Genomic DNA, 26026 nt, shown 5'->3' on the forward strand with positions numbered 1-26026 from the left:
TTTATTAAGATTAATACGGGTATTGATGTGCATTTAAGGAAAGTGGATGTTTTTTTATTTTATTTTGATAGTAAAATTGAACATGAAGTATGGTATATTATGAATTTATTGTTGAAAAATGTTATTCATAAATGTAAATGGTCGTCACAGAAACCAAATTTCACACACTTCAAAACAGAAGTACTACTTTAATATGTTAACAGGAGTAAAAAAACAGCAAAGGGCTAAAGAGTATTAACTTTTATAAAGCCTTGAATATTCCCTTTTGAATCTTAATATTATATGCATTGTATATTGTATAATTTATAGCCTTTTGAATTCTGTATATTGTCGATATACCTTTTTGGAATTTTTTTTTTCTTTTAGTTTATTTCTTATGCTTTCAGTTGGTTTGACTGTCATGTTATATTGATTAAAGCAACAACAACAAAATAATAATAATAATAATAATAATAATAATAATAATAATAATAATAATAATAATAAAATAAACAAAAATAGAGATAACAACCTTCGCGGTTCTATCATTGGATAGAGTAAAGGCTGCAGCGATCAACTAGCATTTTACTACAGTTGCTGGTGAGATAAAAAAAAAAAAAAAAAAAAACAGAATGGAGAGAGCCGTAAACTGACACCTTCCGGTCGTAAAATCGTCCGTGACTTCTCTTATAAAACAGCATTATCATAGTAAACTCCACACACAGTTCATTCCAAAAAAATTTTTTACAGGCGGTTAATTCATTAAATGATGAGCCGTTTCCTCACAAAAGCAGTTTATTCAGAGTTGTAAAGCATCTCCTCCATAGACATCCATTCAAAAAGAACGGCCTCCTGTCTCCTCGCCAGTGTTCCGCCCAACTGGAGGCTTCCTATCAGAAGAGCTTTGGTTTGCGTTGGAGAACAGGCGTTTGTATTGTCGTGAATCTGAGAACGGCAGCTATACGGACAGCGCTGGCCCAATGGAATTAAACAGATTGTACCACAACAGACAGGAAGGGGTCAGACTGTCTCCCACGTAATTAATTAATTTATGAATAAATACAAAAATGCATATCTATCTGGCTGTACCAAAATTAAAACTGTTTCTGAAATATTTTGTTAATTGAAAATTGACCTTAACGGTTAATATCGCAAAACTGACCTAGACGGGAGCTCATACTCCCCTATTTTTCAACAGCAACACTTGTCTGAAGTGACAAGCGCATCAAAGCGACATAATATAGGCTATAAGAATAAAACCTTTATTATAATTTTGCATAGAAAACATGTCTGTTACATTTTCATCCGCCCGTCCTAGGGGGAAAGGAGAGGTCACTCAACAAACCATACAAAAGGTACATTTCATGTGTGTGTGTTTGGACGGTATTTGATTGTGAATGTTGAGCATCAGCGATCAACAGCGTGTCATAAACAAACGCACAATTCGACAGAGGAATAGTGTAACAGTGCGCGCGTATTCATACGCGTTATCTCACCCTCAAGAGTTTGTAATGCGGCTGTACTGCTCCATCGAATATCATCTGCATATATTAATATATTCCGTTACGTTTTTGCTATAGAATGGCTTTAAAACTCTTGATGTTTATATATATATATATATATATATATATATATAAAAAGAGGTGCTTTGTTTTCGGCAACGCTTAAAATGTAGCCTACTATAATTTTTAGATTTTAGATAGCTAAATGCAATGAACACTAGTGAGTATAATCTAATATTAGGCTACTGTTTGACGAATTGAGGAGCCCAGTCACAGTACAACACATGTCAGTTACTGCACATAGATATTTGTGCGGTTAGATTAGTATCCGTTACAGTAATATCGGTTACAGGTATTTCGGCGGTATACAATTTCGGCTGATTTGGAAATAATGTTTAAACCTTCATCACAAACTGTAATTCTGTTTTTGTTTACATAATGCCCTATTCGTAGATTTACTATTTTAGGTGAGTTTTTGTTTTTAAATTGATTGATTTTATTGTTATAGTTTAATAGTATTTGTAGTAATTTATTTTTTTAGAGATGATATTTTAATGTTGTCATTTAGGCAGATCAGGGCTGGCCATAGCAGTTTGGGGACCCTAAGCAGATTTTCAAAATGGGACCCCCCTACATGTACACCTATCCAAACACACCCAACATCAATAAATAAGCAAGTTTAAAGTGTGCTAATAAACAAGTTTATTTATTAAAAGTATAAAGCTTAAAAATTCAGAACAATCAACTGTAGTTTATCAACACATGTATAACAATTTCAGAAGTAAAAACATGATATGCACACATTACTAAATATATTTAATGAAATTCTGTGCAAATGAATAAGAATTAAATTACCAAATTAAGGTATGATAGGCTACAGTTGATGATATTTACACTTACTGTAAATAGTGGCATATGCTATTTGCACCCTGGTGCATAATAAAACAGTATATAATCGAATGACATCAGTGTATGTATAGTATAAGTATTGTGATGGAACTTTATATCACTGGCAATGGGAACAACGCACCTGATGTGTCAGGTTATGGAACCTCATCAATGCTGCCTTTAAATAGCAAGCGTGGATTGAGAGATAGAGATCTCTTCAGGTACAGCAAACAGGTAACCGAGTCACTGCCATGACCCTCACATTCTGCCGGCCTTTTATGCCGAGCCTCTGGAAAAAGCCACCATCCATGCGTTCCAGACTGGGAAAGGCGTGGGTGCGCCTGTTTCCTCCGTTCAGGGTAACAAAGACGTTCCCTTTCAAGTTGGTCACTACGACGCTGCGTCAGTAGCTAATGCTGTGGGAAATGTATACCATGACACTGTGCTACTGATTCATTCGCACAATGCAATGCACTAGCCAGTAGGGTAATTAAAAAGGCATTGGCATAGTCTACACTTCTTATTGATCAATAGGAAGGAAAAGAGAGAAACCTCAATAACCACTCATGGTTAGGAAGTATAACAATGATCCTAGTAATACTGCTAGCGATTTTCGGTTAAAGCTGGAACTTTGCTCGTTTTTGTGTGTAGTTTTTTGACTTGTGCAACCGCAACGGGGTTTGAAAACTTTGTTGGAATGCAGGGCCGTATTTAGTGGGCTGTTAGGGTTATGAAAACTTCACGTTGTGGATCGTGGGATATTTCATACCTTTGGACTTATATTTTTTTAATTAAGTCAATTCATAACACACTACGTAAACACAGTACTTAACATACAGTTTCTAAGGAGATGGTGAGATATTGGCTGAATGTGCCTTCGTGCTTTCCTGACGATCGCTAACATAATTGGTTGGGATGAAACAAGGAGATCATCAACAGTGCTTGTTGCCATGTTGTACTTTAACACACAATCACGGTGTGTGCAGAAAACATTAATGTTCGTTTATAGAGAAATGCTCCAACACTGATTACAAAGAGCCCGCTTCATCTTCATCTGTGCATCTTCTTTTGTGATTTGGATAATACATGACATGCAGCGCGCAAGCACCTTCTAGCGGTTGATGACTGTATAGACAGCCTTATCAACATCTGTTGTCATGATTACTGAACTCATTTGTCCTGAAAATAATTAATCCGATCGATAAGTTTAATAGATCATATAATATTTTGGTTATTAACACTTTTTTATTGATTCTTCAATAAAAAAACAGAATAAACAAAATATATACACTGGTGACCAAAAGTTTTGAATAATGTACAAATTTTGTTCCTATGGAAAGAAATTGGTACTTTTATTCACAAAAGTGGCATTCAATGTATAGTCAGGACATTAATAATGTGAAAAATTACTATTACAATTTGAATTTTTTTTCAGAACTTCTTAAACTACTTCAAAAAATCCTCCACGTGCAGCAATGACAGCTTTGCAGATCGTTGCCATTCCAGCTCTCAGTTTGTCCAGATACTCATTTCAGATTACATTTCACCCCACGCTTCCTGTAGCACTTGCCATAGATGTGGCTGTCTTGTCAGGCACTTCTCACGTACCTTACAGTCTAGCTGATCCCACAAAAGCTCAATGGGGTTAAGATCTATAACATTCTTTTCCAATGATCTGTTGTCCAATGTCTGTGTTTCTTTGCCCACTCTAACCTTTTCTTTTTGTTTTTCTGTTTCAAAAGTGACTTTTTCTTTGCAATTCTTCCCATAAGGCCTGCACTCCTGAGTCTTCTCTTTACTGTTGTACAGGAAACTGGTGTTGAGCATGTAGAATTCAATGAAGCTGTCAGCTGAGGAAATGTGAGGCGTCCATTTCTCAAACTAGAGACTCTGATGTACTTATCCTCTTGTTTAGTTGTACATCTGGCCTTCCACATCTCTTTCTGTCCTTGTTAGAGCCAGCTGTCCTTTGTCTTTGAAGACCGTAGTGTACACCTGTGTATGAAATCTTCAGTTTTTTGGCAATTTCATGCATTGTATAGCCCTCATTCCTCAAAACAATGATTGGCTGTCGAGTTTCTAGAGAAAGCCGTTACTTTTTTGCCATTTTTGACCTAATATTGACCATAAGATATGCCAGTCTATTTCATACTGTGGCAACTCAAAAACAAAGACAATGTAAAGCTTCATTTAACAAACCAAATAGCTTTCAACTGTGTTTGATATTATGCAAGTGATTTTCTAGTACCAAATTAGTATGATTACTCAAGGATAAGGTGTTGGAGTGATGGCTGCTGGAAATGGGGGCTGTCTAGATTTGATCAAAAATGATTTTTTTCAAATAGTGATGGTGCTGTTTTTTACATCAGTAATGTCCTGACTATACGTTGTGATCAGTTGAATGTCACTTTGGTGAATTGAAGCCTAAATTACACAATGCACACATACAAACAAACAAGCATACCAAATATTTGAGACAATCAAAATATAAAAGTCAACAAACAAAGAGAAAAGAAAAAATTCCACAAAGAACAGAATTCACAAATACTACCACAATTTTGTCTCTCTCCACATGGTCATCACTGAGAGCCTCTCAAAAAGGACAAATACCTGTCCCATTTCTTACCATACGTGTCTAATCTGCCAAGCTGTTTATATGACATCTTTTCAAATGCAGCCACCCTGCCCAATTTGGTGAACCATTCTTGAAATGAGGGAGCGCCAATTGACTTCCATCCTCTAAGAATTATTTGTCTGCCAGTCATTACACTAGTTTGGACACAGCTTTTTGTATATTTGTTAACTACTTTAATAACTGCCCCATCACTCAATATACATAGTCTTGGGCAGAATGAAATGTGAGTATCTAAAACCTCACAGATACCATTCTGGACTCTTACCCAGAATTCTTGAATCTTAGCGCAAAATCACAGAGCATGGGCTAAGTCTCCATCCTCCAACTGACATCGCCAGCAGGTAGATGTGTCTTTTAAACCATGCCTAAACAATCCAGGGTCCAGCAGAAACTATGCAAAATCTTAAACTGAATAAGCCATACCCTTGCATCCCTAGACATGGTTTTAACATTTTTTTTTTTTTAATTCTTTCCCACTACCCATCCTCCAATACCAAGTTCAAATCTTTTTCCCATAACCTCTTAAGGGCTGTTAAGGCCCCATCACCAAGACTCTGAATCAGCGAGGAATAATACACTGATTAGGGCTGGGCGATAGGACGATGTAATCAGATATTGAAGATGTCTTACAAAGATCCCGATGCCGATACCGAACAGACATGATTGACAGTATCGGGAAATGGCAAAACCATGGATCTGGGGAGTCACCAAATATATTAAACAGTGACCAGAGTGTGAAACAAGCACCCGCCATCCGCCAAATGCGTCGAGACCGAATCCAGTTCACAAGCTCCTCGTCCAAATGTATTTCATGCGTGGGTAATTTTGCTCATCTACCGCAACAGGTGGGTGACCTGTAAGATGTCTCGGAGTGACACATGACAAGAAAAGACAAGAGAAAAGCCGTCAATAGCTGTGTTTTTATCAACGCTTTTTTATGCACATTTCAGGATATCACATAAAATCTGTTGGATGGAAACACCAAGAAGCAAATAAAATTTCCAAAATGCGCATGGAAAACTTATACGCTCACTTGAGGTGGATACAAATTTTAATCGATAAGAAGAAATGCGCATAAACTGTGATGGAAACACATTTACCGAATAAACTCCTATTGAATTTAACAGGAATACTAGATGCACATCAAAAACATCATGTGACTGAATAATTCATTCATAAATGGACGAACCACAGCAGACCAGTCATCACAACTGAATTGTTGCCCTGGTCATTCTGAAATTCCGGTGTCCTAAAAATCCAAATCCTGCATAGAGCTTGCAGAGCAAATAAGTTAAACACAAACTTGCACTTTTTCCCGAAGAGCAGGTTTATTGATACTTTTAAAGAATATCTTATAGATCCACACCACAAAGTCATAATGGAGGAACACACACACACATAGTGCTCCCAGAACTGTGTGACGCGCTGTCATTTCCAGTCATGAAACAAGTTATTAAAATGTTTTGTCTGTGCATCCTAAACCACAAGTATTTTATTAATAAAAGTCACACAGTCGCTACAATTTCCCCGGAAGTGACGATTTTGTTCTTTTGAACACAAGAGATGGAAACGTGGCTTTATCCGCACATTGTTTTTGCGATATTCAGATTTTTCACATAAATTAAATTCACAACTTTGAATCATAGCTACTGCTTGTGTCTGATTCGCTGTTTGTTCAAGATGCATGCAGCGCGAGCTGGAACAGGTCTCGTGTCTCATGGAGCAAGCACATGCAAAGAGTTTTCACTCTTTTTTTTCTCTGTTTTATTTATCTGAAAACTGTTTGCAAGAATACTGTTGTCTATGAGAATGCTGCAAATGATCTCTGATAATCTCAGGAGGTGCTGTGACTTTAGTTCACTTTATTTCCATGCGGTTGGCATGCATTGTGAACGCAACTCTGCAGGTTCAGTAATATATATCTTTGTATTAAAGAAACAAAGACGAAAGTGAATAAATCATAAAGTAATACATGACACGTTCACCTTGAACCTAAAATTGAGTATTATTTTCTTTTCTTTGGCAGCATTAACTGTATTACCAAAACGCAATACAACACAGATTTGGCAGCTTTATTTTGGGAACACAAGGGAATTTATTAGGCTTATTTATTTTGATTATCATTGTCTTTACATTTATAATTGTCTTTGGTTCTTAATCTGCAAGCTATTAGTAATTTTCCATCTGTGTTGATGGATGCTTGCATGATGGCAAATGTTTGGATTCGGGGAGGTGGTTAAAAAATATTTTTTGATCACTTCGTTATTTTAATGCTTTTTTTTTTTTTTTTTTTTTTTTTAAAAGTGCAATTTGAATTAGAAATGTCTTTTACGTTTTTTGTGTTTCAATATATGAATTACATTTTTTAAAGCAAAATCAATAAAGCAAAAAAATGACCCTTGGCAGGTGGGTTGATGATGTAATCGGATATCGCAATATTCTTTAAGGCAATTATCACTAAATATTTTTTACATATCGCCCAGCCCTAACACTGATGCTTCATGCCCCTTTCTAAAGGCCATGAGTACCATACAGAGCGTGTCTGCAGCTTTTGGGGGCTGTGTAATACCCCCAAAAATAGTACAAAGTAAATGGTGCAACTGTAAATACCTGAAAATTGAGACCTAGAAATCCCAAATTACTGTTATATTTTCTAATTAAAAGCTCCATTTTCATAAAGGTCACCAAGTGTAGCAACACCATCCATCCATTCTTTCCAGCAAAAGGGGGACTTGTTAATACACAACTGGGGGTTCAGCCATGTGCTTGAGGAAACATTTAGTTAAGTATCATAACTGAACATACGGGAAACCTTTGTTCATACTGAATGTAAGTGTGAAAAATGGGATGCATTTTTACTTCTCTAGGCAGTTTGATAAAAAGACTTTGCAATGGTGAGTTTGGGGAAAGGACCACTTGTTCAGTGTAAATTTTGGGGAGTCCAAAACCTCCTTTGTCAATTGGTAACTTACTGACATGCAAACGAGAATGTTTATCATTCCAAATAAAAGACTTAGATATTCTATCAAATTGTTTAAATTAAGAAAGAGGAACTTCTAGAAGGAGAGACTGTAGTAGATAATTGAATTTGGGGATACAATTCATTTTTATAACACTGACCTTCCCAGCCATATACAAATGTAGTGAAGCCCACCTATCCACATTACACAAGAACCTTTTCATTAATGTGTCAAAATTAACTAACTAAATCTAAAAATTTCTGGACATTAAATACCTAAATACCTAATGCCTTACTTGGGCCATTGAAAGGCTCCAGGTTGGAAAGCTATGGCAGGGCAATTTGCAGTCAGAGCAAGAGCTTCCGATTTAGACCAATTCACCCTGTATCATGAAAATTTGGAGAAAGAATGAATAATTTTATGGAGGCTAGGCATACATCTACATGGGTCAGAGACCAATAATAATATATCATCTGCGTAAAGTAACACCTCCTGCTACAATGCCAGGGAAATCATCGTCTTTTCTTATTGCGGCTACTAATGGTTCCAGGGCAAGACAGCCTTGCCAGGTTTCCCTACCTAGAGATTTTTTTTATTTTTATTAATCCATTAGTTTGCACTGCCGCTAACGGTTGTTTATAAAGTAATTTAAAAGTGTTCCCAAACCCGTAAATTTCCAAAATAGATAGTCCCGTTCCACCCTATCAAAAGCCTTCTAGGCATCAAGGGACTGATCATTCGCTATTGACCACATAATATTTATAAAATGTCTAATATTATCAGAAGAACTATGACCACAAATAAACCACACTTGATCTATATGTATAATAGATGTAATTACTTTCTTAATCGATTAGCCAGAATTTTACAGTAGACAATATTTTTACATCTAACTGGATCAGGGAAATTGGACAGTAACTTTTATATTAATTTGGGTCTTTATCTTTTTGAAGAATGAGACTAATCAGGGTGTGTGTCGTGATTGGTGGTAGTTCACCTTTCTTTAATGACTCTGTGTAAACTTCTAACATAAGTGGAACCAGTTATGTGACATAAGATCTAAAAAACTCTGTGGCAAAACCATCTGGCCCCGGTGTCTTACCTGTTGGCAAGGCTTTAATTACCTCAACAAGCTCCTCTAAATTAATATATGAGTCAAGAAAGTCTTTTTAATCACTCGTCAATTTAAGGAGTTCTAATGGCTCTACAAATTTGCTAATATCCTTATCGGTAGACATGGATGTGGAGCTATAAAGATCTGCGGCAGAAGTAAATATATTGCCTCCAGAAGACTTCACTGAAGGAATGGTGGATAAAAACTCTCTCTGTTTTATGTATCTGGCAAGAGGTTTCCCTCCTTTGTCCCCCGACTCAAAGCATGTCTGTCTTGCCCTGAATAACCAAAACTCTACCTTCTGTGACAACATAGTATTGTATCTATATTTTAGCTGAGTCAACTCTCTAAGACCATTGGATGACATTTGGCACTTCAGCTCTTTTTCAGCACTTTTGATGCTCTTTTCTAATTCTATGAATTCCTGTGTTTTGATCTTTTTAATGAATGAGGCATATTGTATGATCTGCCCACTAAGAACTACCCTAAGCACCTCCTATGCCATGTCCATAGAGGACACTGAGGACCAACTGGTTTCTACATTAGCATTAACTTCTGTCTTTAAAATCTTTTGAAATGCTGGGTCCTGTAGAAGGGATGTATTAAAGTGCCATCTACAGTGCATCCGGAAAGTATTCACAGCGCTTCACTTTTTCCACATTTTGTTATGTTACAGCCTTATTCCAAAATGGATTAAATTCATTATTTTCCTAAAAATTCTACAAACAATACCCCATAATGACAACATGAAAGAAGTTTGTTTGAAATCTTTGCAAATTTATTAAAAATAAAAAACGAAAAAAAAATCACGTACATAAGTATTCACAACCTTTGCTCAGTACTTTGTTGAAGCACCTTTGGCACCAATTACAGCCTCAAGTCTTTTTGAGTATGATGCTACAAGCTTGGCACACCTATTTTTGGGCAGTTTCTCCCATTCTTCTTTGCAGGACCTCTCAAGCTCCATCAGGTTGGATGGGGAGCGTTGGTGCACAGCCATTTTCAGATCTCTCCAGAGATGTTCAATCGGGTTCAAGTCTGGGCTATGGCTGGGCCACTCAAGAGCATTCACAGAGTTGTCACGTAGCCACTCCTTTGTTATCTTGGCTGTGTGCTTAGGGTCGTTGTCCTGTTGGAAGATGAACCTTCGCCCCAGTCTGAGGTCCAGAGCGCTCTGGAGCAGGTTTTCATCAAGGATGTCTCTGTACATTGCTGCATTCATCTTTCCCTCGATCCTGACTAGTCTCCCAGTTCCTGCTGCTGAAAAACATCCCCACAGCATGATACTGCCACCACCATGCTTCACTGTATGGGTGGTATTGGCCAGGTGATGAGCGGTGCCTGGTTTCCTCCAGACATGATGCTTGCCATTCAGGCCAAAGAGTTCAATCTTTGTTTCTCATGGTCTGAGAGTCCTTCAGGTGCCTTTTGGCAAACTCCAGGCGGGCTGTCATGTGCCTTTTACTGAGAAGTGGCTTCCGTCTGGCCACTCTACCATACAGGCCTGATTGGTGGAGTGCTGCAAAGATGGTTGTTCTTCTGGAAGTTTCTCCTCTCTCCACAGAGAAACGCTGGAGCTCTGTCAGAGTGACCATCGGGTTCTTGGTCACCTCCCTGACTAAGGCCTTTCTCCCACGATCGCTCAGTTTGGCCGGGCGGCCAGCTCTAGGAAGAGTCCTGGTGACATTTAAATTGTAAATGCTTATTTATCAATGTGATGACCCCTGCTCTTGAACTAGCACTATAAACACATACCCACCCCATGCCCTGCCAAGTTTTTCAGCTTCCTGTGGAGAAAGGTGCGTTTCTTGAAAGAACACTAAAAATATTTACTCTTAAGAAAAGATTCCACCTTCCTTCTTTTTATAGGGTGCCCCAGCCCATTAACATCCAACATGGAGAGAAACATTTGACCTATATTAAGGTGTGACCTATTGAAACGCAAAGAAAATTGTGTACCCAAGGCTAAATCCTTAATAACCCACAGAACAGAAAAAAAGTGCTTCAACCTCACACATAACAGTCCCAACTGGTGTCCATCATTCGGAAATCCGACGGTTCATGCACGCTCACGAGATTTTCCCGTGACACTGTTGCTACCAGACTGCTCAAGTCTGGTCATATATATGTGTGTGTGTGTGTGTGTGTGTGTGTGTATAATATATATACACACACTTGCGGCCAAAAGTTTGGAATAATGTACAGATTTTGCTCTTATGGAAAAAATTGGTACTTTTATTCACCAAAGTGGCATTCAACTGATCACAATATATAGTTAGGACATTAATAACGTGAAAAATTACTATTACAATTTGAAAAAAATGTTCAGAACTTCTAAAACTACTTCAAAGAGTTCTAGATGTGTCTTGTCTAATAAGAAATTAGTTCATAGATGTGTCTTGTCAGGCACTTCTCACACAACTTACAGTCTAGCTGATCCCACAAAAGCTCAATGGGGTTAAGATCCATAACACAATTTTCCAATTATCTGTTGTCCAATGTCTGATGTTTCTTTGCCCACTTCTTTGGCTAGAAGTGGGCAAAGAGAAAGCTGTTTTTCATTTTTGACCTAATATTGACCTTAAGACATGCCAGTCTATTGCATACGGTGGCAACTCAAAAACAAACACAATGTTAAGCTTCATTTAATGAACCAAATAGCTTTCAGCTGTGTTTGATATAATGGCAAGTGATTTTTCTAGTACCAAATTAGCAATTTAGAATGATTACTCAAGGATAAGGTGTTGGAGTGATGGCTGCTGGAAATGGGGCCTGTCTAGATTTGATCAAAAATGACTTTTTTCAAATAGTGATGGTGCTGTTTTTTACATCAGTAATGTGCTGACTATACTTTGTGATCAGTTGAATGCCACTTTGGTGAATAAAAGTACCAACTTCCTTCCGAAACAGCAAAATCTGCACATTATTCCAACCTTTTGGCTGCCAGTGTGTGTGTGTGTGTGTGTGTGTGTATGTGTGTGTATATATATATTATATACACAATATATATTAGTTTTGAAACACTCATTCTTTATTATAATTGTTTTTTTGTTTTTTTTACATTTTAGAATATATATATGTGTGTGTGTGTGTGTGTAAGGAATAATTAACGACGGACTGTTGAATTAATTTATACGGTAACAAAGCGCAGCGGAGTGACCGTTGCACCTCGGGTGTGCATTATTTTTCAACAATTCAACGGGCCGGAGTCAATTATTCCACTAATATCATGGTTACCATACCTTAAGACATTGTTCAGGGTTTTATCTCAAGACATTTTCTGGTTTTCGTCCCTAAAACCTTCTTGTGAGTGGAACTACTTTCTTCCGCCACAGATTCAGCGTCTTGCTTTAATACAATCCGAGCCTTCTTTGCTAATTCGAAAACGTCACGTTAGAACTAGCAGTGGAGGCTTGCGCTGCTTCACTTGAGGACTTACTGGAGTAATAAGGTTGTGCATTTGTGCATGTGTGCGTGAGTTTGTATTTGAGGGATCAAAAGAGAGAAACTCAGAAAATGAGCGAGATCGCTTCTGTGATTACATTTTTTGTTGCAGCTCTCATCGGAAGTAACATCGCTTCAAAATCGCCAAGATGTGTGTCCCCATATTCCCATTATAAACTGTAACAGGGTTCAGTGGAAAGGAGGAGGCGGGAACCAGACGAAGCATCAAAGTAATTTTTTTAATAAACTTAAACACAAAGACACACAAACATAAACGCATAAAGGGCAGCTGCCTGTAGCTCTCTCTCTCCTGAACTGCCGCATCTCGTTGCACTTATCCCTTTCCTTGTCTGATTAGCCCGATGGGGGGCCGGGCAAGGGGAGGGAAAAACAAAACAACAAAAAGAGGAGAGGGAAAGGCCAACGCGGAGTGACAGTGAGCGAGAGAGAGAGAGAGGAGAGAGAGGAAAAATGTACTCGCCGGTTCCCAGACACACTGTCGCCTGGTCCTCGATCACTCCTCCACCCTCTGGCGGACAACAGCCGCTCCTCCCCGGGTGGACCGGAGCCAGTCCTCCAACCCCTGGCGGCTGGTAGGGAACTCTTCTGCCCCTGGCAGTGGCTCTACCGTTCCTGGCACCGGCTCTACCGCTCCAGGCGGTCAGCAGCAAGCCCCTCCTCCCCTCGCGGACAGCGGCCATTCTTCTGACCCCATCGCGTCCAGGTGGCCGGTAGCAACTCTTCCATCCTCCGGCGGATGGCTGCGGCTACTCCTTTGAGGTGGATGGTAGTGGTGAGGACTCTACGACGGCGCATCCCTCCTCCTTCCTGGGCTTCAGCACCAATGTAACAGGGTTCAATGGAAAGGAGGAGGCGGGAACCAGACGAAGCATCAAAGTAATTTTTTTAATAAACTTAAACACAAAGACACACAAACATAAACGCATAAAGGGCAGCTGCCTGTAGCTCTCTCTCTCGCAAACTGCCACATCTCATTGCACTTATCCCTCTCCTCGGCTGATTAGCCCGATTGGTGTACATAGTCACAGCCCTCCTTCTTGTCACATAAACCTTAACAACTTTTTTTCATCCCCACTTAGATGCAGGAGTGTGCTGACATGACGACTCTGTTTTTCTCTCACGAGTATGTTTGGGCCTTAAGTTTGTGCGTCACACATATAATGTGTGTCCACGTGTGTGAGAGATTAAGAGAGGGGGATGGGGAGCGTGAGGGTTTTTCCCAGAGATATTTCAGATAATATAGAAACTGTTGTATTGATCAAGTGTATCCAGCTTTGATACAGCTCAAGCCTCAATGTGTGTGTGTGTGTGTGTGTGTGTGTGTGTGTGTGTGTGAGTGAGTGCAGGGGAGACGAGGGAGTGCGAGGGCTCTTTTTAACCAAAATTGAAATGCCTCACAAAACACCTGCTGACAGCTGACATTTTTTGTTTTACAGAGAGCAGCACATCTGCAGCTTATCTTGCAGCAAGTTATACGCAAATCTCATCAATGCTCTCATTGTCACCCGACATAATGTATGTATTAAATTATTATTATTATTAGACTATTATTATTATTATTATCAAATTAATATTACAAATAATTTGCCCGTAGACACACAGACACGCGCTTGAAGAAACACTTTATTATATTATTAAGAACAGATGACAGAAAAGCCATCTATGCGCATGTATGACGTGCTGATACGGAGGCGTGCAGTCTTGTGGAACACATGCATCTAAAAGGTTCTCACTCTTTCTTTGTTTCAGTCTTCTTAATTTTTTATTTTTTTGCAAGAACAGTATCTTCTATGAGTGCTGCAGATGACCTCAGACACCTCAGCACAGGAGGTGCTTTGAGAACAGTTTGCTTTATTTCCACATAGCAGTTCATTGTGAACGCAATTCTGCAGCCTACACATCCGTGATTAAAACATAAAATAATAAAAAAACACATTCACCCCGAACCGTGATTATTATCATCATTAGAATTATTATTTTTACATTTATAATTGTTTTTATGTCTTCATTTATGTAAATAATTTTCCACCTGCATCTTTAGACGGACACTTATCTGGCGCTAAATGGAAAGGTGGTAACTTATATATATTATTCTTTTATCACTTTATTATTTATTTAATTGCTTTTTCATTTGATTTGGAGTGCAGTTTGAATTTAGAAATGTATTTGATTTAAGTTTTTCATTTTTTTAAATAAATTAATTTAATTTTCAATGCAAAATCACTAAAGCAAGAATATTCACCGATCCCTCAGCCCGGGAGTTGCTGATGTAATTGGATATTGCAATATATATATCTCGTGAAGGAGGGAACAAAACACGTTTATTCACACACATGATGTATTTTCCTGGACAACGAAATACCCGACTGGTAGAGAATGCGCAGATGAAGTAGCTTCTTTGCCAGAGAGATGTTGACAACTGTTGTAAAGCCATCTTTCAAATAGTTGAACAACACACATTTTAAATGCACTTATTTTTTTTTCCAGTTTCATTTGAACTTTTAGTTAGAATAAATAAAAAATAAAGTTCAAAGTTTGAAATCAAGATGTCTCGCTTTATTGTGTAGGCTTAACCCTAACCCTGCTTAACAAAAATTACCCCATAGTACCACCTAGCGTCCAACCAGCGGTAATACCGTCAGTTTCCTGCAGAGTTGTTTTTCCTGCGACCAACCAGCCAATCAAAACTTGGTCGACCAAGACTCTTCTTATCGACTAACGTTTGGTCAACTATCAGGGGGCAGCCCTAATATATATATATATAAAATTACACACATTTATACCTCCACCTCTCTCTCCACCAAGCCTATACAGTCTAGAGGGGGGTCCAATAAAATCTATGTAAAATCTTGAATTGCATTAGGCGCACCCTTGCATCTCTTGATGCAGACTTGACATTTAGTAGAAACCTAGCCCACACTCCCTCCTCCAATACCAAGTTTTAATCTTTTTCCCATAATCTCTTGATAGAAGTTAAAGCTCTTTCCCCCAGACTCTGAATTAGCAGATAGTAATACACTGATGCCTCATGACCTTTTCCAAAAGCAGTAATCACCATTCCCAAAGTATCTGCCGCTTTAGGAGGGTGTATGCTACTCCTAAAAATAGTACAGAGCAGGTGACGCAGCTGTATATACCTATAAAACTGAGATCTGGGAATCCCACCTCCGTGGTCGTGTACGTGGGCAGAGACTTGGAAACGACCTCCGTGGTCGTGTACATGGGCAGAGACTCGGAAACGACCTCCGTGGTCGTGTACATGGGCAGAGACTCGGAAACGACCTCCGTGGTCGTGTACATGGGCAGAGACTCGGAAACGACCTCCGTGGTCGTGTACATGGGCAGAGACTCGGAAACGACCTCCGTGGTCGTGTACATGGGCAGAGACTCGGAAACGACCTCCGTGGTCGTGTACATGGGCAGAGACTCGGAAAGGACCTCCGTGGTCGTGTACATGGGCAGAGACTCGGAAACGACCTCCGTGGTCGTGTACATGGGCAGAGACTCGGAGACGACCTCTGTGGGCATAGGCAGAGACTCGGAGATGACCTCTGTGGTCGTGAACATGGGCAGAGACTCGGAGATGACCTCTGTGGTCGTGAACATGGGCAGAGACTTGGAGATGACCTCTGTGGTGGTGGGCGTAGACAGAGACACGGACACGACCTCTGTGGTAAATCAGATGTGATCACTCAATGTATTTCTGTGAGGCCCTCCATGTCGGTTGAGATTTTCGTTAGTGCTGCATAAATGTTTAAGATATCCCCACCTATGACACGAAGCTTGCTGTCACTATCAACTGGGCTTCTGGCATCTTGATCCTGCGAGGCGTCTGATGTATGAGAACGTAATTGCTTTTTAATATACCCACAGGCTGACGATTTCACATTTTTCAACATCCTGCACTCCCAGCACTGTTTAACAAAAAAAACTATTACGGTTCTCACCGGTTCATATTGCTTACAAGGATAATTGTTGCAAAGTTTAAGTGGAGCTCGCCTCTAAGCAATCAAGCCTCGCATAGCGTCATATGACTCCTAATCGATCAAATTATTAATGACAATGAATCAATTTTCTATTAATTATTAACATCCCTAATTGTCATGCCATAAAACTGTTCCCAGCTCACCTTAAGTCTTGGCATTCTCCTAGCATGCAGTCAGTAATAGTAAAAAAATTGCAACTGTCCTGTGCTACAGAGATGTTAGATGCTGTTTTTAACGTGTGATATGAAGGAGAGGAGGCACGCAAGGCTGGGCCGCCAACAGATCCTGCTCACATCGCCGCGCTCTATTTCCTGTTCTCGCACGCCTCCCTTTTACAGTCCCTCGGGAGCCACAGAAGGAGTATAGCAGAAGGAGAGCGGAGCAGCTTCGGCTTTCAGAACGAAAGCGAGCCAAGGGCAAAGCTTCTTGAGTTTCATGCATTCAATGTGAACGCAATCACTCTCAACGAGTGACACTTATAACAGCACTCGTGTCCATCAAACAAAGGGATGTATCACTCTTTTTCATGTGCTTGTGGAAACATTTGCATCTTTATAAAGACATTGTGAAGCAAAAGCCTCAGTTAGTTTCTTTTAAACTTACAAAAAAGAAGAAAAAAACACTGCACACCTGATAAATTATCAGCAGGTGCATAGGAAAAATAACTGGAGGGACTCGCCTTGGGTGCCAAATGGGGTAGGATCGGCACTGCAAACCATCATGGCCAATGACAATCAGATAAAGAGTGACAACCTACCCCTTTTTTTCATTAGAAAGACAACAGAGAGGGATACACCTCCTAGTGGACATTACAAACATATATAACATCTGAAAATACCATATCAAATAGACATCAGGAAACAACTAATTCATAAAAACAATAACTATCCAAAGTAAAAAAATAATAATAAAGCAGGCTATACAATATAATCCCCCATCATCCAGAATGCACATAAAACACAATTACAAATACATTTGTTTACAAAACATATCAAAATTTCATTTTTACTGCATAGTATAAATTTGCAAATAATTTTGTATACAAAACTCATCATTAAGGCCCATTGGAGCCAACCTTTGGAGAGAGTAAATCCAAAAGACCTTACGTTTCTGTAGTGTATATGGTCTATATCTCCACCTCTAGGTGGCACCTTTACCTTTTCAATCCCAAGGAATCATAAAGTGTAAACATCATGATACAAATTTGTAAAATGAACCGCAACTGGATAATTCATATCCTTTCATCTAATGGAACTTTTATGTTCTCTGATGCGTTGTTTAAGTTGTCTAGTCATTTTTCCCACATACCCCAACACACAAGGACAAAGAATCAAATAAACCACATGTGTAGAGGTAACTAAACTAAAAGAAAGCACAACGCAACACAATGCACAATATCAAACACGGTAGTGTTAAAAGGATACACTGTTCGTTGGACCACAAGCAGGGAAAAGAAAATAATGAGCTCCATCGTGAACCTGAAAAGAAAAGTTCATATGAAAAGGTGCTGTGCTCCAGTTTATATGCCTACAATGACATGTGCATCTGGGACGGAGCCTCTATCTTCCAATAGATTGGCTTCAAAGATTGTCACTCCTGGGAGGATTTTCCCATAGCTTCAGTTACTAATGCAGCATCGAAATGACCAGCTTAAAAGGGAACTGTTTTCCATTTATGTATTCTTGCTAAATCACTTAAAGAAAGGCAAGAAATAAAAAAAAATACTCCAGTAAGAAGTTTTATACAGAGATGCTTTATAGTAGACCGGCTGAGCTAGAAAACAATGTCAGGGTCCTTCTTTACCTCTTTCTTTGTTTGTTCTTGTTGAGCAGATGCTAGATGAAAATCATCATCTGATACAGTGCATTATGGACTATCAGAGCAAAGGAAAAACAGCAGAATGTACACAGTATGTATTTACAAAAAAAAGAAGAAAAAAAATAAAAGAATGCCAAATAAAAATGATCATCATTTTGACAGAACAGGCAATAATTTTGACTTGTCCTTTAGTTTGTAAAAAGAATGGAGAATGCATTTACAATAATACATTTACAGTGAAATACTGTTTATTGTTGAGTCTATTTCATGTTTGATCTGGTTACAACATGAGCTGCTAGTGATTCTGTCATGTTTGTTTACGGTGCTGCCCACTTGAGTGCTGGGTTGCCATGTAAGTGTATTACTGTAAATGCACTGTTTTTTTTACAAAAGTCAAAAACATTTTCTGTGGTAATCGACAGCATACCATGTCCTGTTAAAAGAATAGAATATTCCTTTTTGTTGTTGTTGTTGTTGTTGTTGTGTTTGTTTTTTGTTTGTTTTTTTTATTTTTATTTTCTTAACTTGAAATTAGTCTGGCTTTACAACAACCCTTTGCTTTGTTTAACCAATGATTTCTTTTACATTTTCTCAGGTATCAGCAGATACTGCACAGAAATTTGGTCTACCTAGCAACAATAGCAGACTCTAATCAGAATATGCAGTCTCTGTTACCAGCGGTATGTTACAATTGTACCCTTTACCAGCTTACTCTTTCTTTCTTTCTTTCTTTCTTTCTTTCTTTCTTCTGTGCATATACAGTATTATTCACACCAAGAGCACTGACGAAGCGATAAACAAAATAACACCAACTATTCACACCGAGCCTAAAGCACATTTTTGTCAGCTTCTGAGAAAAGTTCACATATACAGTCATTCAGTTGTAATGCAAATTGTGTGATAGTGTGATACATGAATATATGAAACTAGTGGCAGTGGTTATTTTAACTGTTCTTTAAAATATTAATAAAAATAGCTGCAACAGCAGTTGCGAGGTGGACAGCAGCTGGTAAATTGTATTTTAAAGATGATTCAAAGAATCAAAGGACAGCAGAAATAGGATTTTAGACCAGTTGGTCCAAATGTTTTGAGCATATTTATAAGTTTCTACCCCCAGAGAGAGCTGTCCGATTTTATAGATATGACATCAGAGGCACGACTTAAGGTCAAATTGTTTTAAAGTTACAAACATATAGGCATTTTTATTTATTTTTTACCTACTGCCAGTTCAGCGTCAAATGCGTTATTTCTAGGCAGTGTTTTTGAAAATCAGGGCCCATATTCACAAAGATTTTTATCTTAGCATTTGAAGTTCTCCAAAGAGTTCCTAGCTAAGAGTTAAAAGCTATTTACAAAAATGCTAAGAGCAAGTTTTACTAAAGGATGGGGGAAATCTTAAGGTGAGAGTAAAGTTGGAGTTGTCCTTTGTTGCTATGGATGAAGCATGCTTTCTTAAATTGGCCAAAGTGATTGGTTGACAGGAAACCACTACAGTATTTGTCAGCAAATTCATAGGGCAGACAGCAGGAAGTAGGCCGATATATAGTCTATATTATGTTATGTTACATTACATTACATTACGTTATAATAGAAATGTTTAAAATAAAGTGTTTGTATCTATACACAAAGCTTAAAAGGAAAATAGTCAAGTACCACTTCATTAGGATGTGGAGTCATGTTTGAAATTGTTTTTCTGTTGACAAGAACATCTACACCGATCAGCCACAACATTAAAACCACCTGCCTAATATTGTGTTGGTCCCCCTCGTGCCGCCAAAACAGCACCAACCCGCATCTCAGAATGCTGTTCTGAGATGCTGTTCTTCTCACCACAATTGTACAGTGCAGTTATCTGAGTTACCGTAGACTTTTTCAGTTTGAACCAGTCTGGCCATTCTCTGTTGACCTCTCTCATTAACAAGGCATTCCCATCCGCAGAACTGCCCTTCACTGGATGTTTTTTGTTTTTGGCACCATTCAGAGTAAATTCTAGAGACTGTAGTCAAGTCAAGTCATTTTTATTTGTATAGTGCCTTTCACAACACATCGTTTCAGAGCAGCTTTACAGAAAATCATGCATTAACAGTGAAAATCCCAGGAGATCAGCAGTTATAGAAATACTCAAACCAGTCTATCTGGCACCAACAATCATGCCACACTCCAAATCACAGAGATCACATTATTTTCCCCCGTTCTGATGGTTGATGTGAACATTAACTGAAGCTCCTGACCTGTATTTGCATGATTTTATGCAATGCACTGCTGCCACACGATTTGCTGATTAGATTATCGCATGGATGATTGTTGGTGCCAGATGGGCTGGTTTTGAATATTTCTGTATCTGCTGATCTCCTGGGATTTTCACACAAAAGTCTCTAGAATCACTCGGAATGGTGCCAAAAACAAAAAAACATCCAGTGAGCGGCAGTTCTGTGGACAGAAATGCCTTGTTGATGAGAGAGGTCAACAGAGAATGGCCAGACGAAATGACAAAGTCTACGGTAACTCAGATAAACACTCAATTGTACAGTTGTGGTGACAAGAATAGCATCTCAGAATATCAAGAGCTACATTTAGCCTCAAGATTGTTTGTGAATATGGACCCAAAAATTCATCTGATAACTTTTTTTGATGATGATCATTTCTGATCCACACCATCTGAGCAAATATATTAAACACATTATCATTTTTGGACTATCACACCTATGGATTTTAAACAATTGTAAATACAGACAGTTTGCCTCCACTCTGTGTACAGTTTTACAAGGACCATGTAGAACAATTGATTCTCACTGTAGTGTTCGTGATATGTGGCTTTGCTTTTGCAGAGGGAAAGGTTTAAATCTGATCTGAACAAAACTATCTAATCATTATTTAGATACATTTCTTGTCTTATTTAATCTGTCTCTTCTGCTCTTGTCCATCTGTCTATCTTCCTGTTTCTGTCTCTCTCGCTCTGTTGACCACTCAGCCTCCCAACCCCAATATAAACATAGGTCCAAGTGGGCTGGGGCAGGGTGCTGGCTCTCAGTCTCTGCACTCTCAGACTAATATGAATGATAGTATGGGCTCTGGCCTGCCGCCCACCTCACTAATGCAGAGCCAAATAAGCAACGGTGAGACTTTCTGATAACAGCTTGCCTGAGTGTCTGTGCTGTACTTGAGCTTGCTGTTTTGGGCAGAAACATATTCTATGCAAGTATGCACATAGAGATGTGAACATTTAGGCAACACGTTGCAAGTGTGCAGTCCTGTTGTACATATTTTATGTGCACTCTTGTGTTACTGTGGTGGTAACAAACCTTAGCATTCAAGAGGGTGATGGAGATAACCTTTAAATGTCTGTGCCATTAAACCAGATGTGCAGTTATTCAATTAGCTAGATATAAACATGTCGACAGTTTAACTAACTTCAACAAAATTCTTTTCAAACTGTTTTTCTGCCATTACAGCAATTGACCTGAAAGAGAAAATTTACTTATTTTTCATTATCTGAGCACAGTTGAGATCATAGTCAGAAGTGAACAAATTTCAGTCATAACAAATTTTTCCTGCATTTAGCCCCTTGTGGCAATGCTGACAATGCAACACATACCTCAGGACTTGCATAGAGTATGTTTCGGGCCACTCTTTCCTCCTTTTTCTTTGCACCATGTCTTACCAGTTATATACACACCCTGCTTTATCGAGCTTGCCCAACTCTCTTTTCCTAACACTTGCTGTTAACAGCACTACTGTAGACCTTCATTTGCCGTGTTTGGGTCATGGTGTTTTGATGAACTGAATGTGTGCTTTATCCTGACTGTGAGTGTGTGTTGTCAGGCCCCAGCCACGCCCCCATGCTGCAGCAGCCCACTACATCCATGAGCCTGCCCGCCAGCAGCCATGGCGCGGGGCCTGGGTACAGCCATTCTCAGGGCACTCCGCTCCAGGGTCAGGGGGGCTACTCGTCCTCGGCCTCTCGAGCCAACCTCAACATGCAGTCCAGCCAAGGTGAGCCAGGAGAGAGCTCACCTTACGGTCGCATCCAGCACGACGATGCGATTGGATGAGATATCGGGGGGAGGGTTTTAAAGACAGAGGAGGGGGAACTTGGGGATGTTCCATGCAAGAATAAAAGTGAAGAAAAACAGAATTAGACCAGTTTGTTTTATTTAGAAATAATAATAAATGCACATTATTTTAGAGCACAAGTTCCTAACTGATGGTATTTATGGATGAGCACATTGGTGAATCTCAGGATAACCTGTCCGAGTCATATTTCATCCCAAAATCAAAAGTAAAAAGGAGTGAGCTTGTTTTTGCATTACAGTAATGGGAATTTGGGGGGAAATTGTGTTAAACTGTCATGAAAATAATGCCACAATTCAAAAAAATAAAATAATTAAAAGCCCTTTTTGGGGTGAAATATGACCCGCACATGTTCTTAACATGTTTTGTTGGATTCACCCACATGCTACTGTCCTGTATTCCTTCATCTTCGATAATAATGTTGTTGATGCCATAACAATTTGTTGACTCTCAGGAGAGATCAAACACATTCAGTTCATCAGCAAAAGGTGCTTCCTCTCCCTCCGTTTGTTTGAACCCTCTTCTTAGGCCTTAAACCGCTGACATGCTGCCCTCTGTCCCAACTGACAGCCTTTATTTCTGCCTGTTTGACTGAAAGCTTGACTCCCCAGCTTCTGTTGGTTATTAGTTTTTTTGTCTTTTCAGAAACTGAAAAACAGCATTTTAGCCATGGATAAGACCTGAGTGTTTTTAAATCTTATTTGATAATGCTTGAGTTTATACTGTTGTTTTAATGTTGCAATGTTGTGGTGCTGGTTCCCATTAGTTTCTATGATGCATCAGCAAGGCTCTGGACCACATTACTCATCCAGCTCTGGTGGGGCTCAGCACTACCAGGGCCAGCAAACGGTCGGGATGATGGGACAAGGGAACCAGGGTGGCGGCATGATGCCACAGAGGCCCATGGGAAGTTATCGTGCCCCACAGCAAGGTATTTGCATTGACTTTTATTTTGTTCCTCTGGTTTTGATTTCTGTGCTTTTTGCTTGTTGTTTGTTTAGAGCAGAAGTATGTTGTGTGGTGACAGAACTTGTTCTGATAATGTGGTCCATGGCAAATGACAAGTATTTTGGCTTTTGATTTGTGTGTGCAGTGTGCACTAGAATGGACTTTAGAGTTCATAGTGTAGTTTTTGTGAAATTGCAGAAGTTTGTCTAATCAGCCAATTTCTTGAAATAAAATTCTCCCAACCCTTTAAAATTAACTGTTCTAAGTAAAAGGATGATAGTCTGATGTTTCACATAGGACATGTACACGCTGCAAAGTTCTGTGTGTGTGTGTATGAAATACAGGAGTCACTCCTGAAATTGCGATGGTTGAAAAACTGTAGTGAGAACCATAACAACATTTCAACATCTTGTGGCTATAAATTAGAAACATTGATGGCAAAGGTTTACCCTGCTTGGCGTTACCTATTTTTGACAAAATAAATATTTGCAACAGAGGTCGTCAAAGGCACTGTAATTGGATTTATGCTGCTTATGAACAGCAAAACTCTCTCTGGAATATAACATATGGGATATCCTGATACAGCAGAACTGATGAGGGCAACTACTGTGACAGACTGGAGTCCGAATTCTGAATTAGTCAAGACACATACACCACATGTACATCACTAAGTGCTAAGCACCCTCAAATAAACCTTAGAGCACCCTCAATTGCAGACCAGGGCAAACTGCTGCCCTCGGGTCGATATAACGATTTTTATTATATTTGTCATTTAACTGGCTTTGGGACCTATCGTGCATCCATAAGCTTTTAATATGCTCAGGGTTGCCAGATAATAGATGCAACACCACAATCAGAGATTTATACTTGCACAAATAGGAAATATGTCATGCTTAACTTATGCAATCTGGCAACCATGCATGCGAGTGCGCACTCTCTCCTCTTCGGAAAAAAACTTAAAGTGCTCAGTAGTGCAATATTATGCTCAAAGAAAAGTGTGATGCAGTCACTCCATGTCCATTTGCGATGCTGCGTGTGCTGTTTAGTGCCAAGACTTTAAAAAACCTTTTCAGTGATGAACTTTACTAAAATCCCAATAGATCTTCGCATCATTCGCATGCGGAGGGGACACTCACATCATGACCCATGAGCATGTAAACAGGTTGATAATGTTCTGAGAATAAAACAAATTTGTCCACTTTGCGGCCAATATTAAAATAAGCCTTTAGAATCTATAATTTCTGAATTTACTAAACAGGTTGATAATGTTCTGAGAATAAAACCAATGTGTCCACTTTGCGGCCAATATTAAAATAAGCCTTTAAAATCTATCATTTCTGAATTTACCATGAAACCAGACTCCTGATGTAGTGTTAAATTGAATACTAAATTACCACTGCATTGAAGTATGGTAAAATAAACAATTAATAATTATACTCAGTCTTAATTCAGTTTTACTAACACGTGATAGAAATGTAGCAGCAAAATTTCAAGCAATCGCAGAATAGTCCCATCAGAATACATATCAGAAAATTGTGCATCATTCATTGAGTGCACTACTACTTCTGGGATTAAAAGTTACAACTATGTAAAAGTTTTTATCTTCTCTCTTCCATGTTCTACTTAACAACTGATGTGGCCACTATACCAAAACAATTGCACACCTCTGCTCAATTGAATATGTAAGTCTAATACTGTAAATTGGCAAACAGATTTCCTTGAATCCCATCAAACACACAAAAATTCCTGCAGTTTGTGAACACACAATTGCTGCATCAAAATTTATAAACGTGTATGATTGTGCAAATCAGTGTCGTAATCTGCAGGCGCAGCATTTTCAGTGAATGAATGTAATAGATGTTTTGTACATAAAAAAAAAAACTGTTATTTACGTTGTTTTAGTGGCATTTAAACATGATTTAATATATTTAAAAAATGTGTAATTATGATACATCACTTAATACAGAGCACCCCCACTATTTTCAGAGGCACCCTCAGTCATTTTGAACTGGTACCGGGCCTGCACATGTACCTCTGTGTAATTCTCCAGAATTGCATCTCAGGCGAGTTGTCAGTGTTCAAAAGAGAGTGCATCACTGCATTAACAGCTAGTTGTTCAGTTCTGTACACAGAATGTACAGAGTGAACAGTGTACAGAATGAAGTTTAGCACTCACAAGAGGACTCACATTTCAGGGATAACACATAACGTTCAAACAACACATTTCATCTGAATGTATCAAACTGTTCACTCACAGCAACTATCAGACAGTCATGATATTTTTTAAACATTCATGATTTAAACTGGTTGCTCACGTTTTTCCGGTCCAGTAGTGTTTTAACTGCCCCATCTTTCAATAACAGTTCCTTTGCCAAGCTTGAATCATATTGTGACTGGTTCACAAACAATCCACGCTGATATGAGCCATAAAAACATACAATCCACGATGAAATGTTATGAATAAGCAAGCTTAATACAATCCATGGTGATGTTGGGTGCTTCAGCAAGCCAAAGTAGAGACGCTGGTCTTCACATCTCACATTTTCAGTGTTTTTTTACACATAGAACTGCATGTGTTTCTCCCAGTCAGTGGCAGCAGACACGTTTTAAAAGTTGTACTTGTGCCGCTCTTAAAACGCACCGCAGGAGGTCGTCACATC

At 38.9% G+C, this 26026-nt stretch overlaps 1 protein-coding gene across 7 annotated transcripts in view; it reads left to right on the forward strand.

Annotated features, from left to right (window-relative positions):
• Nucleotides 1-1196: 1196 nt before the first annotated feature.
• The window catches only part of LOC127419215 (calcium-responsive transactivator-like), a 67791-nt gene continuing 42961 nt past the window's right edge, over nt 1197-26026 (forward strand). For 4 of the 7 annotated variants that reach the window (XM_051660438.1, XM_051660439.1, XM_051660441.1 and 1 more), the window contains exons 1-6: nt 1197-1334; nt 18362-18438; nt 18943-19027; nt 21319-21463; nt 22170-22340; nt 23185-23349. In XM_051660438.1, coding sequence (XP_051516398.1) covers nt 1266-1334; nt 18362-18438; nt 18943-19027; nt 21319-21463; nt 22170-22340; nt 23185-23349 — 712 coding nt within the window. In that variant the 5' untranslated portion in view covers nt 1197-1265. Of the gene's footprint in view, nt 1335-13979; nt 14059-18361; nt 18439-18942; nt 19028-21318; nt 21464-22169; nt 22341-23184; nt 23350-26026 lie in introns of all 7 variants that reach the window. The other 3 variants (XM_051660440.1, XM_051660444.1, XM_051660445.1) reach the window with 3 other exon arrangements.

Source organism: Myxocyprinus asiaticus, chromosome 28 (genome assembly GCF_019703515.2).
Source record: "Myxocyprinus asiaticus isolate MX2 ecotype Aquarium Trade chromosome 28, UBuf_Myxa_2, whole genome shotgun sequence".
Lineage (NCBI taxonomy): Eukaryota > Metazoa > Chordata > Actinopteri > Cypriniformes > Catostomidae > Myxocyprinus > Myxocyprinus asiaticus.